This window comes from Kogia breviceps, chromosome 8 (assembly GCF_026419965.1).
Source record: "Kogia breviceps isolate mKogBre1 chromosome 8, mKogBre1 haplotype 1, whole genome shotgun sequence".
Classification (NCBI taxonomy): Eukaryota; Metazoa; Chordata; class Mammalia; order Artiodactyla; family Physeteridae; genus Kogia; species Kogia breviceps.
The window spans coordinates 90,600,717-90,618,800 of record NC_081317.1 but is presented as its reverse complement, the minus strand read 5'-3'; the positions used below and the strand labels follow the sequence as shown (position 1 = coordinate 90,618,800).

Sequence of the window (18,084 nt, the reverse complement as noted above, 5' to 3'; positions counted from 1 at the left end):
GGAGATGGCTTTTCATCGTGATTTACTGAAGGCTCTCTCCCTGAGCTGCCAACTTAGAGCTTGAGAAATGCCCAGGCTTCCTGGGGAGGCTTATCACTGCCAGTGCGCTTATTGAAAGTCTAATTATTTGGTTGTAAATCAAGTTGTCTGGCTCAGCAGTGTTCACGTTTGGATGTTTGTTCACCATAACTTGGCGCATGTGTCTTTGGCTTGTCCCCCTGAAGGCTATTTCGGAAGGCAGTGGGTGGCATGTGACCTCATAAGCGCCTTCCCACAGCTCCTCAACCCCTAGAACATCTCAGCTGGAAAGGGCCTCCTTGCCCCTCACCCCATGCATTGCACAATTGGAGAACCCCGACACACAGCTAGAAGGACTCACGTCCTGGTCCCCTGGCTCAGAAAGCCCTGGCGTCCTTTCGCTGTGACTCAGGCAGGTTGCTTTTCCCTCTGGCCCTTGGTGTTCTCGTGTGTGCAGTGGGTGTCTTGCAGATAATGCCAGCCCTCCCAGCATCTTTGTGAAGCCACAGGTTAGTCCAGTCACAGACCCACGGCAGCGGTGGCCATCACATTGTACACGTTTGTTCTGCCAGGCTCCCAGGCCCTGTGCTGGTAGTTCACAGCATGTGCAGATGCCAGCCTGACATCCTCAAGAGATATCAACCAGGTACCTTTCCTCTGAAGGCCCCCATCACTTGAGATCTGGGTATTTTTTTCCCACAGCAGGCCCAGGGCTCTCCTCAGAACATGCTTCTCTGCAGGCACTCATGAGTGTTTCTGGAGTGCCTTGTTTCACAGATATGGCGAGGAGTTTCTCTGTAGACACTTAGCCAGCGAAATATCCCATCTCCCAGGAGGTCAAAGAGCAGACGTCCTGAATCAGAGCCATCTGCTTGCAGAGGCAGCGTTGCCGAGCAGGGGGCGGGGTTATGGCAGGAAGTACCTGATTTGTAGGCCCCTAGGTGGCCATGGAGGCAGGAGGTATCTTGTCATGGTCACCCTCCAGGCTGGCTCCCTTGGGATGCTCCCTCACCCAAGGTCACAGCAGATCAGCATTAGAGCCGGGCCTAGAACACACCTATGCCCAGTTAATTCGATACAAACGTCCGTGTCCATCTCCACCCTGACTTGGGTGCACACTTGTGGGGTCAGAAGGACCTGATGGGCTGGTCTCATGCCCTCTCCACGCTGATCACAAGACCTCTGCTCCGAGGGCTCTGAGGGTGAATGCTGTTGCTGTTGTCATGCTCATGGAGAGCAAGTGACACCTCCCTCCCCTGAGAATCATCCTGCAACCAATTGTTGAGGGATTCAGATGCCCAATTTCATCCTTCCTCTTCTCTTAACTGATCTGGCCTCAGGAATCTTTGCACAGTGTAAGATTCAACTTTTTAATTAAAATAACCCACAAGAAGAGGAAGAGATACAGCCACTTTGAGATCTGCTGGGCCCCAGAGTGGGGCGGGCCCGGGCCCTCAGGAAGACGTGGTTTTAGGAGGGAACTTGTGTCACATTCATTCTGTTTATTTAGGCCTGGGCAGGGGCACTGGCTGGCTCTGTACCCACAGTGATTTCTGGTAGAATCCCATGGAAAGGAAAAGGTTTGACCCATTCTTCTCTGTGGCTTGTGGCTTCCCTCAAGTGAGACTTCTCTTTCCAAATTGAGAGGCAGGTACCTTTGTACCCCCCGCAGAGGTGACCCTCTAGGTTCTCCCCATGGCTCTGCCCCTCACTAAGCTGGCTCCTCCTGGGACCAATGCTGACCAGGCAAAGCAGCCACTGTGTCTGGCCTTGAAAGAGACAGCTTCTACCCTGGCTGGACCACACTTGGGGACCTGGTGGAGTCGTCACCAGCCTGCCCTCTGGAGCTTACAGTCCAGAGGGGAGGATGCACGGGGCCTCATTTCCTTGGCTCAAGATAGACGCTCCCTAGATAGCTGCTGGGTGGATGGATGGACAGATGAACGGCGTGGTCGGCTATGTGCCAGGCATGTGCTGAGGGCCCAAAGGGGAATAAGGCCAGACCTGCTGAGAAACGTCCCAGTGAACAAGAGTTCCTGACCTCAGGAGCTCACAGAGCTGCAAGGACCTGGACACCTGGATCCGTCTGGTTGGGTGGCTGAGCAGGGGAAGATGAGGCTGCAGTGGTAGTGTCAGGGCCCTGAATGCTTACCACAGGCTTCAAAGTCAGACAGACACAGTGAAATCCTGGTCCCGCCGTGTCCCACAGGACGAGACACACAACCGCCTTCAGCCTCAGTTTCCCCATCTGTAAACAACGGTAGTCACACAAAGCAACTTATCAACCCTGCTGTGGGCTTAAATGAGGTAACATGTAACAGTGGCTCAGCTCAGTGCCTGGTGCACAGTGGGGTTCGAGCATTCATTCTGCAGTGGCAGTGGGGAGTCCTGGGCGGTTTCGAGCTGAGGGACAGTGTTCTGGGGCATCTCAGTGAAGAGAGCAGCTCCGCAACCACCTTTCAGTAGAGGTAAACCAGAGATCACTTTTGTGTGTGGTTTCCTGTAACCAGGTCCTACATGCTAGTCCCAAAGGGCAATTTCCTTGCCTTCTCCTGCATAAATATTATATGCAAGTATTTTTAAGTCACTTCATCACGAAAAGAAGCGATTTAACATAACTATTACCCAAGATTCTTCATGAAATATGCATCAAGCAATTAGGTCTAAAAGCAAGAGGTGAGGCCTCGCACCCTGTTCGGGCCAGCAGCTGCAGGCTGAGTGATGTTTTATTAAAGCCCATGATTATGAGACAAGGTGGGGTCTGTTATTAGACCCAGCGCGCCAGGCACGTTTGATAATCCTGGTGATGAGGAGGTGCTTTTTGTGATGATAATGAGCCATTTGAACGCCCTGACAGCCCCAGCATCCCCAGCCTCTACCAGCCTTATAAGACTCATTAGTCAGGTCACCCACTGGAGACACCCCTAATTGTGACTTAGCTCTTGCAAGATGTCCTATCAAAAGAGACGGGGCTGACACAGGAGCTTGGCAGGCGGCGGCCTATCTGAGCTCCCTGGGGACCCATGCCTTCTCAGAAGCGATGATGGGAGGTGGCCTGGGACCCGACCCACCTGGCCCTGGCCGCGTGGGCCCCAGGTTCTTGCCATAACCACAGCCGACCTTGCTGTGTGCCTTGAGCCAGAGTGCTGCTCTCTCTGACCTGTTTCCTCCAGGGCACCCCAAGAGGGTGAAACGAGATGGTTCCCAGGTTGCTTCTTGCTCCAAAAGCAGCGTCCAGAGCACCACAGCATCCCTGGGCATGCTGGTTATCTGATGCACCCTCTCTTCTCCCTGGAAAATTTAATCTTTTCTCTTCTTGTGCTGGATGTCGTCTTCTAAGTAGAGTTGGGAGTCTTATATATATATATATATATATATATATATATATAAATTTATTTATTTATTTTGGCTGCATTGGATCTTCGTTGCTGCGTGCAGGCTTTCTCTGGTTGTGGCAAGCAGGGGGTACTCTTTGTTGCGGTGCGCGGGCTTCTCTTTGCGGTGGCTTCTCTTGTTGCAGAGCACGGGCTCTAGGTGCACGGGCTTCTGTAGTTGCAGCACGCGGGCTCAGTAGTTGTGGCTCGCGGGCTCTAGAGCGCAGGCTCAGTAGTTGTGGCGCAGGGGCTTAGTTGCTCTGCGACATGTGGGATCTTCCTGGACCAGGGCTGTAACCCGTGTCCCCTGCATTGGCAGGCGGATTCTTAACCACTGCACCACCAGGGAAGCCCCCGAGTTGGGAGTCTTTAAAGCCATCCCTGGCAGCTGTTTTTAAATCTTCGACTTTTGTTAGGCAGCACCTCACTCGTGGGGACCTTGTGACCGATCAGGGTATATCACTGCCGCACACCCCGTAGCTATGTGTTGACAAGGCTCTGCCTGACCTTTGCATAAGTCCGGGTTTGATAGATTATCTCAGAAAGAAAGCCTGCTTACCTCGCAGGGCCCACCAACTCCGTGTGATGGTCCCTCCATGGCTGGGGGCTCTGCTGGTCAGGACACACTGTCCCCGATCCCCAGGATGGCCTTTCACTGCTAGCCCCCGTGCTGCTCTGATGTATCATCAGCCCTGCAGGGTGGGTCTCTTGGGGACTGAGGCTTGGAGTCAAGGAGTCACTTGCTCAGGCTCTGATGCCTCTCACCCACCACGCGCCTGGCCTCACATGGAGTGTTGGGGGCTAAGTAGGGCTCTCTCCTGGAGCTGGACAGAGCTGAGGTCAGGAGTATGGGCTCTGGGAAAGGCCCACCAGGGAAGGAAGCAGCATCGCCACTGCTGATTGTTGTGTGACCCCGGGTCAGCCACCTCCCATCTGAGTCTCAGTGCTTAGCACATGGCCTGGCTCAAAGGAAGTGCCAAGGACACATCAGCCTGAGGGCCATCCGGGCCAGTACCCCGTGACAGCGGCACTGGAGGCCGTGGGCAGCAGTGGAGGGGGGTGGGGCATGAGGCTGCCTCGACCCCTTCCTGCAGGAAGCCCTCACCACGTGGGCAGCAGATTATGCTCATACACATGGAATCCAGGACCTTAGACCCAGAAGCACCCTCAGAGGCCATCCAGTTAGTCTCCCCATGGATCCAGTGGGGGCAGGGAATGAGCCCAGTACAGCCCAAGGAGAGCCTCAGGTCCAGAGAACCAGAGGGTGCAGTGCGTGAGCCCAGAGGGAAGGGCCGTTCCTGCCTGGGCTGCAGGGTGAGGGCCAGCTCTCCCTCTGCCGGGAATGGTCAGGCCCTGGACTCAGGGGTCACGGGCCTGAGTTCTCTGCCTTGGGCTCCGAACTTTGTAACTGCCTGTCCCCTCAGTACAGCCCAGCTCAGGGTTATAAACTAGTGTGTACTGAAATATGACAGTCAGAAGAACAAACAGTGGGCCTGGAGAGTCAGGAGGGACTGCAGGAAGGTACCAGCGGCTGCCTGTGTCTGTTGAAGTGGAGGCGTTAGTGTGGAGTTCCTAATATCTGGTGACCTCGCAAGCCCTCGGCCTGGGAACAGAGGAGCTTCAGCTTCTGTCTCTGGCTCTGTCCTCTGTTACCACCATCTCTGCCCACTTCCCTCACTGAATATTTTAAGAACAACTGGTATGAAAATATCCCATCAACACATATGAGTTATTTTCTTTAATCTCCTTAGAAATTAAATCAGCTCCCCCTGCAACTTCGTACCTGCAGTGCCATCAGAGCTTTGGCATTCAGACCAGCTCACAACTGGTTGCTGTGATCTAACACATCCTGCGCTTTGCAGCCCCAGCTGTAGACTGTGGTACATAAAGCCTAAAATATCACCCCACACAGAGGGCGTGACATGTCCAAGGCCACACACACCCGCCCATGTCACTCACCTGCAGCTCCAGCTCTGCTGTCTCCCATACACACCCCTTCTCCAGGCAAAGCTGAGCACGTGGCCTCTAAGAGTGCAAAGCTTTTTAACTGTCCCCCGTTTTCTTAGCCACACAATTTCAGCTCAGCATTCAAGCAATTACAGCCCTTTCCAGGGCAGCACAGATTTGCCATCTCTCCATGGATGTGGGTAGCAGGTAGCGGAGTCTTCACTCAGAGGGAGTTGCATGTTTTTTCACTTAAGGCACACACCAGTTCCTTTCTAACGGCTTAAGCAAGTGTGCCTCCTGCTTCTCAGATGTGACAAGGCAATTCTCCAATGAAATGACCTTTCACTGAGGAGCAGAACTTGCCACAGGCTCTGTAATTAGAACATTGTCAGCCTTAAAAAATCTTGATTTAAATTTCAGTTCTTTACAGGAATTATTCTCTCTTGAAACATAATTGCTCTCCGAACGATTTCCTTTAAGCTAAGGGTGACATCTCTAAATATGTTATTATGAGCAGATGTATTGCTCAGTGCCTGCACTTCATTAAGCATTTGCTCTGCCCAGTTGAAAATGGTCCTGGAGTCCAAATTGACGCATTAATAGAGCAGGCACCGGTAAGCATGGGGAACCCGGTCCTGGATGGAAGAGATGTGGGAACAGCTGAAGCAAGAAGAATCAAAGCTCAGAAGGGCTACAGACTGCAAACCTGTGTCCACACGGAGCTCTCGGCCTTGCCTAGGGTGGTCCTGGTCTCCTAGGAGCCGGGCCTCTAGGGCTGCTCACAAGTTATCAGTGCCCAAGGATGGGCTCTGGAGAAGGCGCAGGAGGTCAGAGCCCCAGCTTTCTCACTCAGTGACACACCCTCAGTAAATTTGGACTGTGCTTTTGAAACCAAGCATCCACAAGTGTGGTGGCTAAATCTTGCAAGCTGAGTGAGCAGGGAAAGGGCAGCCTGAGCACAGGCAGGTTGACGGAGGGGTTAGTGGTGACCCGATGGGGCCAGAGTCCTGGGTGGGAGGTGGGAGAGGTCTGCTAGGATCAGGTGGAAACAACACCCCACCCAGCATGCTGGTGCAGCTGGCAGGCTGTGAGGGTCACAGACATAGGGCTCTGCTCTGATCTCCGAGGAACCCACCCACTACGCACTTCAGAGGATGTTGAGCATGGTGGGCACAGAGCCTGCACACTCCTCTGGAGCTCTCAGGGGAATTGAGAAGATGGATAACTAATCACAGTTCAGGAAGGCAAGTGCTGATGGAGGCGTTATATCCTCGGTGCAGCTGGAAGAAGGAAGGAGCTCTGCCAGTGGGAACCTGGAAGACTTCCTGGCGGAGGAAACACTCCACCTGGGCCTTGGAGAAGGAGGCAGGCAGGGTTTACTGAGCAGAGAGAGGAAGCACAGGCAGGAGAGTGCCTGCGTTGGGACAAAAGACGGGGAGCACACATTCTCCCCAGATTCTATTGGCTTAAACTAGTCACGTGACTACAGTGGCTACAAGGGAGGCTGGGAAATGTAGTCCCTGGCTTGGCAGTTCCATACTACTGAAGAGAGAGCATCAGTTTTTGGAAAACAGCTCGCCTGTCATCCTACCACACTCTGTTTCCTAATCTGTAAACTGGGGGTGATGACCCCTGTCCTGCCTACTTGTCAGGGCATTGGGGACTTAAACATTGTGCCTGCCAGGCAAGGCTTAAATTCTCATCTGCATCAGTAATAGGAAGAGGGGCCAAGTTTGGGGGTTTCTTTGTTTTCCTGAGGAAGTCCCTCAAAGCTCCCGAGGTTGAAAGACTCTCCTGCAGCTGTGTTTGCCGCTGGTTCCCTGTCTGCTGCTGAGATTGAGGGGGCTCTTAGGTGCAGCCGCATTTTGGCCGGTCCTGGGCTCTGTTCCTGGCTGGGAGAGGTGCAGCTCAAGGCTGCTTCTTGCCTGGGATCTCTTCTGTCCCGGGCAGCAAGGAATCTTCACACCTTAGCAGGAATATGGCCAAGAGGGAGAGTTCTCTCGGATAATGAGTGTGAATTCATGACACACCTCGGTTCAGAGCAAAAGTGAGTAGCTCTCTGGGAATTGCTTTCCTGATTGATCTTGGGCCTTCGTCATTCTACACATCTTAATAATCTCTGCGCTTTGTTCACAGGAGCAACCAGGGCTTCATGCACATGAAACTGGCCAAAACCAAAGAGAAATACGTCCTGGGTCAGAACAGCCCACCATTCGACAGTGTCCCAGAAGTCATACACTACTACACCACCAGAAAGCTGCCCATCAAAGGGGCCGAGCACTTGTCCCTCCTCTACCCTGTGGCTGTGCGGACCCTGTGAGCCCCTCCCTGCCCTGTGACGGGGCCCAGACATGGAGGAGCCGGTGGCCCCCGCCGACCCGCCCGGCCGCTGTTGCCAGCCGTGTCCAGTTTGTGTCGTGTGTATGGTACTAGCACACCACTGCATGTCTCTAGAATGCTGTTGCCACTCACGGGGGCTGGAAGAGGCCTGGATAAAGACTGAGGGACGGCCAGCCCGCCACCTCAGCCCCCACCCCCCAACCCTTCTTCGAGTTTCTGTGAATTAAAATATTTGCAAATCCAAAGAGATGCCTTCCAGGATGAACAAAGGAGAGCAGCTCCGAGGGGCGGGGCGGGAGCTCCCGGGGTTGCGGCTCTTTGTTCTCCAGCCGTCAGGAATTCACACCTGTGTACCGGGTGCAGTTTTCCCACCAGGGCCCCACTGGTGCTGGGAGCCAAACGCTGGTGCTTTGAGAGCCCTGAAGGCCCCGGGAATCCCGCCTCCCCTCTGGTGTGTGCGTGTCAGCGTGTGTGTGCGAGTGTGAGCACATACGTGGGAGAACATGGCCACACACAGATGTAAGCCCACTAATCCACTTTTAGTCATTCAGTGTAATCATTAGGAGATCTCCAAGGAATCATTGTGCAGTCAAAAAAAGGATTCAATTATTTATGAATAGGGTGTGTAAATAAAATAGTCATTTAATATATATTCTTATCCCTTTTTTTAATATACTGCAGCGGGTCTCTGGAGCGGGGGGGGGCAGTGCTTACCTGCGGGTTTCGTCCCCAGAGCAAGGTGTGTCCCCTCTGGGCACGCGGGAAGGAGGCAGAGTCCCCAGCTCAGGGCTGAGGCAGCCGCAGGGATTCGCTTTGCCCCCTGAGAGTCAAGCTGCAGGAAGGGGCATTCAGGCTCCAGCAATGGTAGCCTCAAATGTTGACTCAGCACCCATGTTCCCCCATCTGCCTACAGCAATGCAGCGATGGCAGGTCTGTGTTAACCCCTCAGGTGCACGGCACCCAGCAGTGCATAAAGGGCTCTCCCCATTAACTGGGGTCACTGCTACCCTGTGAGGCATTTAACATGTGGGGCAAAGGAAGCTCAGAGAGGGAAAGTACCTTGTCCAAGTTAACACAGCCCATAAGCAGAGGACGCTCTAGAGCCAGTGCTTTGGCTCTACATGGCCTTGCTGCCACCCCGCTCCTGGGAGAAGGCGAATCCTGACCTCTCAGGGGACATGGAGCCGGAGCTCCTGGTCGTCCGCACTGCCTCCACACAGATAAGAACACCTGTACACACACTCCCACACTCCACCCCTATCTAGCCCCTGCCCTTGACAGGAGCAGGGGTCTTGCTCACATAGAGCAGACCCTCAGTGAGATTGCTGTTACTCAGTTCCCCTTCCTTTACCTCCCACCCACCTACCACCGCACCATGCATGTTAAATGCAGTGGAAGAAATAGAAGAATCCCACCCAGCAGCATGAAAGGCATGGCTTCCATCCACTGAAGGAGGTGCAAGGGATCCAGAGAGAGCACAAGTGTCAGCGCCTTCGCCAAGCACACGTCAGTCTGCCTGCCAGTGGTCTGAGCACAATGGAAGTTCAGTGACCATCGTCCCCAGCAGGAGGGGGCTGAACCGAGTTTGAACATCACCAGCACTGCCAGGCCTTCCGCGATGCTTCAGACTCACCGTTCACATTAGAGACAGAGGCCCAGCGAGGAGAGAGGACTTGCCCTGGCCACCTGTCAAGCCAGCACAGGGCAGGACTAGAATCCGTGCCCCTTTAGGTGGCTGCTGTGGATTTTAGTGGGTTGTGGCCAAAGCTGTTTCCTTGGCATCTGCTTCCTGCCCAGTCCAACTCTTGGGTCAGCCTCCCGAGTCCTTGTCTCAGTCCGGGCAGCCTGAGACCCTCCCACCCGTGGATCCCAACAGGTCCGTCCACCTCGTGGTTGCCTCGTTTCCTGTGGCCTGGGTCTAGTCTCCAAAGCCTCAATCCTGACCTTTTACCTGCTTTGTGTTTTCCAAAACATCCTTTAAGGCAGGAGTACCTGGAATGATTCATGCTTTGCTCTTTTTTTATGTATTTTTCTGGTGAGTGAGAAGATGAGCGAGGAGTTGGCATTTATCCAAACAGAGGTGCCAAAGGAGACTGGATCCCAAGGATCCACTTAGAGGTTGGGGATGAGGAAGGCAGCCCATGGAGCCGGGGGTGGGGTGGATTTTGCATTAGTGCCTCGTCCTCCAGCAAGTGCAGATTCCCACAGGGCCCTTCCTGAGGCCGCAGGTGGGGCAGTGCAGGAGCCCACAACCCTTCTCAGTGGACAGTCTTCAGAGCAGACCTCTCCTCAGAAGAGGCTCTGCCTGTGGTCTGAGGAAACCGAGGCTGCTTCGCCCTCTGGTCTTGCCTTTTCTCTTTTAAGGGATTCCTGGGCCCTCCCTCCTTCCCCTGCCTTCGTCTTCCTGAAGTTTCCCCGGGACGCCCAACCACCAGCTCCCCCTTGGGACTGAGGCCGGCAGAGGAGCCAGCTTACAGGATGGGAGCTGCTAAAAGGAATTTTTTTCCTTAATTTTATGAACCTCTCCCTCTTCTTCCTCTAATTGTGACCATTTCCTCTGTCGGCGTGTATTCATGTTTTCTTGGACATCTAACAATTGAAACAGCTTTTCCCTTTCAGAAACACTCACATTCAGGTTACTGGCGTTGGTTTGGGTTTTGTTTTGGCTTTTTTTTTTTTTTTTTCATCTGCTGCCAATTAATGGGGGAAAAAATGAGCTGGATTTCTTTGAGGGGAAAAAAAGAAAGCTCCCTGCCACACAATATCCCGCCTCAGCATTTTGTTTCAGAACACAACCTCTAGCTCCTAACAGGCTGCGTTGCTCAGAGCCACAGGACTGTCGGGGTTTGTTCCCCTTTCTTTCCCTCCGTCGCTGGCTTCATTATTGACCATAATGCCCCGACCACTTCAGCAGTAATGTCCTTGAGCGCTGAGGAGTCAGGGCCTTTGGGGCAGTGCCCCGCCCGCCCCAGAACAAGATGACAGCCCAGAAAGAAAGGAGGCTTTGTGGGGAAAGATGGCCCACCTGCCTGTCAGGAGAGAGGCTCACGGAGCACCTCTTTCTAAAGAAAATGGTGAAAAGGCTCCTCTGCAGGAAGCTCAGCCAATCCCAGCTGAGCTGTGCCTCCCCTCCCAGGGCAGCTCCAAGCTGGTGCCCCTCAGTGGCCAGTGGGTGAGCAGAGGGGAATCATGATGTAACTTCCAGCAAGGGCCTGGCATCAACAGGTGGAGCCCTTGGCAGATGCTCTGCCAAGGCCTAGAACGCACGTTCTAGGACCCAGAGATTGCCTTTTTAATATTTGGAACACCGAGCTCTGGCCGGCTTCAGGGAAGTGCTCTCTCTCACTTGACCAAGGGCCCAGCAGGGACAGACAACCAGGCTTATCATGTGCTCTCACAGACCCCAGGGACAGTGCGTGCAGAAGTGGGCAGACAGGGCAGGCTGGCATTTGGAGTTAGCCCATCAATGCTCATGAAGGGTCCTGGCTGTATCAGATGGTCATCCAGCAAACTGCCATGTCTGTCTCTACCTTCCAGAATCGGTTACCAGCAAAGACAAATGGGGCAAGTTGGCCGGTGGAGCCAGCACAGCCCAGGGCTGTAGATGGAGGAGCACCTTCCAGTACCCCCCAGATGCCCACTCAGGTACCCTCTAGGCACTGACAGCCCCCGGCCCCTCCCCTCTCCTCAGGGCTGTTGTGTCACTGCCAGGAGCCTTGGGACTGCCACCTACTGCGAAAAAGTGTCCTGTAAAGATCTACTGATACAATAACTCTGTGCGATAAGTTGTATAATGTATATTTAATGTGAAGCTTTTAATATACAAGTGTCTTGTTTAAATGTACCTCACTGAGCACGCATGTTTTATTTCCTTAAAATGCAAACGTGTGCCCCAAGATCTAGTTTGATTGCCACCTTCTCGCAGAAGCTGAAGTTCTGCCATCATCCCCCAAAGGTGGATCTTACAAAAAGAAGGAACCTTCCTGCTTCCTAATTAGGAGGAAGCTAGAGCCCTAGTGAGCTTGTTAAATGGAAACAAATTAATTTGTTCAGCAAACATTTGTTGAGTGCCTACCCCTCCTTGGGCCTGGTGGATAAAGAGGAGAATAGGACCCAACCCCTACCCTCAGGAAGTTTCCAGTGTGGTGGAAAAACAAACAGGCAACTACACGTGATGTAATAGATGGGGGCCGTGGAGGCCCAGATGAGGGGGAGTTGAATCTGCTTGCAGCGGTGAGGAACAGTTGGGCCGTGGCGGATGAGTAGGGAGCCTGGAAGCCTGGTGTTCCCTGCAGAGGTAACAGGTGGGGGGATGATGGAGAGAGTCAGATAGGCCTGGTGTAGCACAGCCTGCATGGTAGGAGATGGCAAGGTCTCTGGGCCTCCGAGGCTTCATCCGGTGGAGGTAGAACAGAGCAGGGCAAGGGGAGGGGCGTTCATCCCCTTGTGGCAGGAAGCCATTTTTGGTCTCCCTGAAGACTAGGAGATGCCTGTTTTCTGGAGAGCGGCAGGCAGGGCGTGACTGGCACACTGTTTCCCGTTGTGTGCCCTCATGCCATCATCATGATGGTGTCCTTATGCAGCCTGAGCAGGAGGGTCTGCAGCCCAAGCCCCTTCCTCACACACAGGTCAGCACCTGAGGAGCCAATAGGGACTCCCGGCTCACCTGGAAGCCTGCTCTGGAGTGGAGGCCGATCCCCTCCCCCGGCCCTGGAGGAACTCACTGCCTCTCCCTCTCTCCCAAGGTTGTGGCCCGATGTGCCCCAGTGGGCCTCTTCCTCCCCCACTACCCCCAAGACCCAGAATCCACACCTCCAACTCCTAAGCCCCTCAGAGCACGCCCCCCACCACAGCACACACACACACACACACACACACACACACACACACACACACACAGGGCTCCCTGTTCAAGGGACAGCAAAGCCCTGGCCTGTTCCTGGGCCCACCAGGCCAATGCCAGTGCTCTGTGACCAGGAATATTTCCTGAAGAGAGAAGAGAAAAATGTCTCTGGTGGTCACTTTTATGTTTGGGAGAGTTTTTTATTTCCGTTTTGGTTCAATTTAACAAACATGGAGCATGAAACAGGGCCTGGAACGAGCTGGTGACCTGGAGCAGGAAGTTGAGCACAGGAAACATCTTCCTCAACTAGTCGACTGGAAGTGGTGGACGACCTGCCCTCTCTCATCTATGCACAGAGACCAAGCGGCGTGGGCCAGAAACTGAGGTTCAGAGAGGGAGAGGAGGTTGCTCAAAGACACACAGCAAGTCCATCTCCACATACCACAGGTGCTTGAGGGTGGCCAGCTCAGAGGGTTACCCTGGCCAGTGCAGCAGCTCTGGGAAGACTGGGGTAGGGGTGGGGATTCTTCTAGGACAGAGTTTATGAACCAGTTCCTTCTCTCTTGCTCCCTCTTGAGTGGGAGCATCCCAGCCTGCAGTGACTAGTATCACCTCTGGCTCTGGGGGACAGTTTTGAAGGGGCCATGATCTGACTGGGTGGCAGGATGTCACCAGTGTGGTTCTGGCGCCCTCATGTGGTTCTCTTCATCATTGCAGCCAGTCTCAGGGGGAGGGGAAGGCAGCTCTTAGGTCACTTGGCCTGTTACACAGTCAGAAACTGAAGCCCAGGCTCATATCCTAACTCCATCCTTTCCAGCTGTGTGACGTGGGCAATGTGCAAAAAGCTTCCATTTCCTCCACCGTAAAATGGCACGAGAAGTGACCTCACGGGTTATTGCAAAGATTACACGCAGCGTTGGATGAACGCCCTTCGCATGCCTGAGCTTTCGTCAAACTTCAGACAACGTCAGCTAGGATGAGAACAAGGTGAGCTTTCATAGGAAAGTCAGGGGTCATTACAGCCACAGGATTTCAAAGGAAAGAGGGTCTGGGGTTCCAGGAAGGCTGGGGCATTTTAGGAGGTGAAAGAGGAGTCCACTTTACAAATTAAAAATGCCCCAGCTCTATTGAACATCATGAAGGATAAGCGCTCAAGATCCTTTTCCTCTCCAGACTGAAGTCCAGAGTGGCTCTCTCCATTCCCCTACCATGCATCTTCTGCTGCCCCATCTTTATTTATTTAAATTAATGCTAACATACTATATTATTTAAATAATAAGCAGCTGTTGTGTTTACTATTTAAATAATTGTCAATCTGTTTATTTCAATATTAAACCTATTTATTGTCTTTATTGTTTAAGCATCAAATCCATGTAGTGTCTTTACTGTTTAAATATTAAACACATATCATGTTCATTATTTGTCTGTCTCCACCCACTAGATGTAGACTCCACATAAGCAGGGGTCTAGGAGAGCTCCTGGCACATAGCAGGTGCTCAATAAGTATTTGTTAAATGATTTAACAATGGTAAAAGTTCCCATTTACAGAGGGCTTACTGTGTGTGCCCTACACATTGTGCACACACCAGTCCCCCACCATGAGAGCAGGTGAGAAACTGAGGCTTAGAAGGTGAAGTGGCTGCTGGGAAAACCATTAGTTCATTTTAGTGGTGGGGGCCCTGCGTTCCTGCTCTGTACCTCACACCCCAGAGGACAGTCACAGCCCAAAGGTTAGCAGGATCGAGAGGGAACTACAGAGTCCCTTCTTCCCAGAACAAAAGAGATGGGTGACATTTAGAGCTTCGGGTGACATATTCCCTGAGCCTCCATTGCCCCCTCCATGCCCACCATGTGAAGGAGAATGAGCATCCGTCGTGCTGGGTCTGCCATCGGGGAAGCCTCCCTCAGGGCTGCAGAAAGTGGGCTCAGGAAGGATCCTCATTCTGAAGTGGGGATATTGAGGCTCTGGGAGGTGGAGAGCTTTGCCCCAGGTACAAAACCAGGAAGTGGTGGTTCTAGGATTCAAACCCAGGTCTGCTGACCTTGCAACATGCCACGTCTAGTTCAGTGCATCCTACCTTTGCCTCGTCATATAGTTCACGTGGGCCTTTTGTAAATTACAAATTCCTAAGCCCTTCTGGGAGATTTTGAGTCAGTAGGTCTTGGGTGGGCACCAGGAACCTGTGTTGGTAACAAGCTCCTCACGTGCCTTATGATTAGAGAGTCCGGTGCAAAGGGCCAGTCTCCCCACTGCCCTGCAGCTCACCATCCACAGATCCTTCCCCAAGTGCCAGGCACCAGTTCTCAACAGTGCTTCTGTTCTCAAAAATGGTGGAGGTGGTGCAGTCCCAGCCTCACCTCTCGATACATACTAAGCTCAAACAGGTCACAGGACTTCCCTGAGCACACAAATGATGTGTAAACCAGAGGGAATAACTATCAAGTAACTGCTTGGAAGGCCCAAAGACTATTGTGCAAATGTTTGATGTTGTTTTATTGACTCAGCCCTTGCTAGATAAAAATGTGTTTGTATTTCACAAGTATGTGTCACTTAGATACCAAGTAAAGTGTCCTAGGATCCCACCCAGAGGTCGGCAATTGTTCTGAGCCCTGAGAGCTACCAGGGGGCATAGGCTCTGCCCATAGGTGTGCCTGGGACAAAAGCAAAGTTGGGGAACAGGAATGAGGTCAGAGAGAATGAGAAACCTGGTGTCTCCTTCCTTACACACTTCTTCCCATCCCATGCTTCTTCTGGAGCCCACCTTGTTTTAAGTCCTAGTCATGCTTTATGGGTCACCTCTTCCAGGTAGCCTTCCCTGATTGCAGCTAGTGCATTTTCGCTCTTCTCTGCGCACTCACAGCACTTGGTATATGTCTGTTTCAAGCCCTGATCATTCCTCCTTAGGACTAGACCCCAGTTTCCTCTCTGGGCTGCAGGCTTATTCACGCACACATTCCTGAGCCCTGCAGGTCCCTGGGTTTCAAACTTTAGGTTACTATTATGGGTCAGGGTATCAGTTTAGAACTGTTGCTTCCCAAAGAGTTTGAGAAGAACTCCCTGAGGCTTGTATTGGAGCAAGAGAGGCCAACTGGCCTCTCCCCGGGAAATTTTGACTTCATAGTAGGTCTGCTAGAATCTAGCTTTTCAATCTGTAAAGTGCATACGAGTCACAAAGGATAGCACTGTGGGGCAGCTCTGTGTCAGGTAGTTAGGTCAAGAAAAGCAGCAAGAAGCCTCTGTGTAAGCTGAGCAATGAAGGGTGAACAGGACTTTGCCATGAAGCAGGCAGGGCCTTTGAGGCACAGAGGACATTGTAAAAGAATGCAGCAGGGACGTGAACCAGCAGTGGCTGGCCTGTGGCTGGAGCCTGGGGGTGTGAAGGGTAGTGGCTGAAAAGGGAAAGGAAGGTCACTGACCCCCTGCTAGGGAAAGACTGCTGGTGACCTTATCTGGGCAGAGCCACTCACGGTAGACAAGGCTCCACCGATGACAGCTTGCGTAAAGCTGTTTTTGTGGACATAAGGGCCCATGGAGCCTGAGTGCACTAGACAAGTTTCTAGAAAGCATTTTGGTGGGAGGGGGAGGGGGAGTAGAGGGTGCTTAAGCAAAGATCCAACAGCAACATTCCCATGGCCCTTTTCCTAAGAACCCAGACCCTCTCCACAAGCATTTTATTTGGGCAAACACCCTTTTTGCCAAGCCCTGAGCTGGAGGGTCAGAACCAACTCAGATAGCTCTGCCCTAATAGGAAAGGGAGACACCTTCACAAATGATTATAACATAAACAGATATTAGAGGTGCCCCAAACTTTGTGCTATGGGAAGGCAAAGGCAAGAGCAACCAAGTTAGCCCAGGTTAATCAGAGAATGCTTTTCAGGGGAGAAGGCAAAGGGCCTTGAAGGGGTAACATGTTTGATTGCTGAGAGTCAGTGGTGAAGGGGGGCAAAGGTCTAAGAAACAAGGATTTGCAAAACATTGAGAGACTGTGCGTGGCTGAAGCGCAGAATGTAGCTGGAGACGAGGTGGACAGATTAGGTAGAGGAGCCAGGACATTGAGAGCCGCGAGCCAAGTTAAGGAGTTTGGATTTGTGGAAGAGGCAAGAGGGAACCGGTGGAAGTTTTTAAGCTGAGGACTGAGATGATCAAAACTGAGTTAGAGGATGTTATCTGACAGCTGATATGGAGGCTGGAGGTATGGAAAACAGTTTAAGAGACTGAAGAATGAATAAAACAATGGGTGGATGAGGACAGAAAAATGAAAGGATAACTTTATGATGAATCCTGAATCAAAAAATAGAGGTGTTTTTTGGTTTTGTTTTTTTTTTTTTTGCTGTATGCAGGCCTCTCACTGTTGTGGCCTCTCCCATTGCGGAGCACAGGCTCTGGACACGCAGGCTCAGAGGCCATGGCTCACGGGCCCAGCCGCTCTGCGGCATGTGGGATCTTCCCAGACTGAGGCACGAACCCGTGTCCCCTGCATTGGCAGGCGGACTCTCAACCACTGCGCCACCAGGGAAGCCCAAAAAATAGAGGTTTTTTTATCTCCAACATTCATATGTCCAACAAGAGCCAGTTAAGGACCTGGGAGGTTTCTGATGAGGAACGAAGAGCTGGAGGAGCAGAGGCCAGCGCTGTGACCTGCAGCATAAAAGAAACGGACTGGCTCAGCTCCAGACATGTGTGTGCCTGTCAACTTGGGATTCCCCTACTCTTTCAAGTCTGTTGTGCCCCAATTGTGTGTTTAATTTCAATCTTTGCCTCTTCTTTGGGTTTTACCACAGGAGAATAACCTCTCTATTCTAATCTTAAATGAATTATTTATGCTTATGAACATGTTGGATGCCTGCCTGATTTATTTATTTTTCGAATAATACATCTGAATAGGAGTTCACACAAGACAGGGCAAACATAATTCTGACATAAATGCCTTTCCCCAACTGCTGCCCGATTTTAAACACTCCAAGCTACTGCGTGGCCTTGTCATTATCCTGTGGAGCCCCAAATCTATCTCTGCACACTAATTAGATGCCAGGTGCCTGCATCTGACAGTCAAGATTTGCACTATCAATCCCCACCACCTGACTTTTACAGTCTTATCTCCTGCTGCTATGACTTTCTCTGCTAGTCCAAGTTCCACTCATTCATCTTCCAAGGCACAGTTCAAACACCTCCTCCCCTATGAAGCCATTCCTAGTTCTCTCTTAAGGGGAAAGGCCCCTCATACATCTGAATTTCCAGAGTTTTTGTTTTTATATCCTTCGTTCGACTCTAAGTTCCCCGAAGAGAACACAACGGCACACAGTAGGTACCTCAGCAGAACATTTGCTGAAATTAGGTAGCATGATCTCTCACATCCCCAGAAGCAGATAATCAGGCCAGCTCAAATAGATGAGACAAAATTTTGGAGTCAATATCTACAAAGTGCTCTCAGGGGAAGTGGGCCGGGAGAGCCACCCACCTATAGCCATGCCGTATTTCACTTCAGTGGAGTTTCTTATTGGACTAATCCCAAATAAAGAGCATACACTTCACATATTTGATGAGCCTCCTGAGGAGCCTCG

At 52.1% G+C, this 18,084-nt stretch overlaps 1 protein-coding gene across 1 annotated transcript in view; it reads left to right on the top strand.

Moving 5' to 3' along the window:
• SHB (SH2 domain containing adaptor protein B) overlaps positions 1–11,523 on the top strand; it is a 139,911-nt gene extending 128,388 nt beyond the window's left edge. The window contains exon 6 of the mRNA XM_059073245.2: positions 7,476–11,523. Within this exon, the coding sequence (XP_058929228.1) occupies positions 7,476–7,659 (184 nt within the window). The 3' untranslated portion in view covers positions 7,660–11,523. The remainder of the gene's footprint in view (positions 1–7,475) is intronic.
• Positions 11,524–18,084: the final 6,561 nt, after the last annotated feature.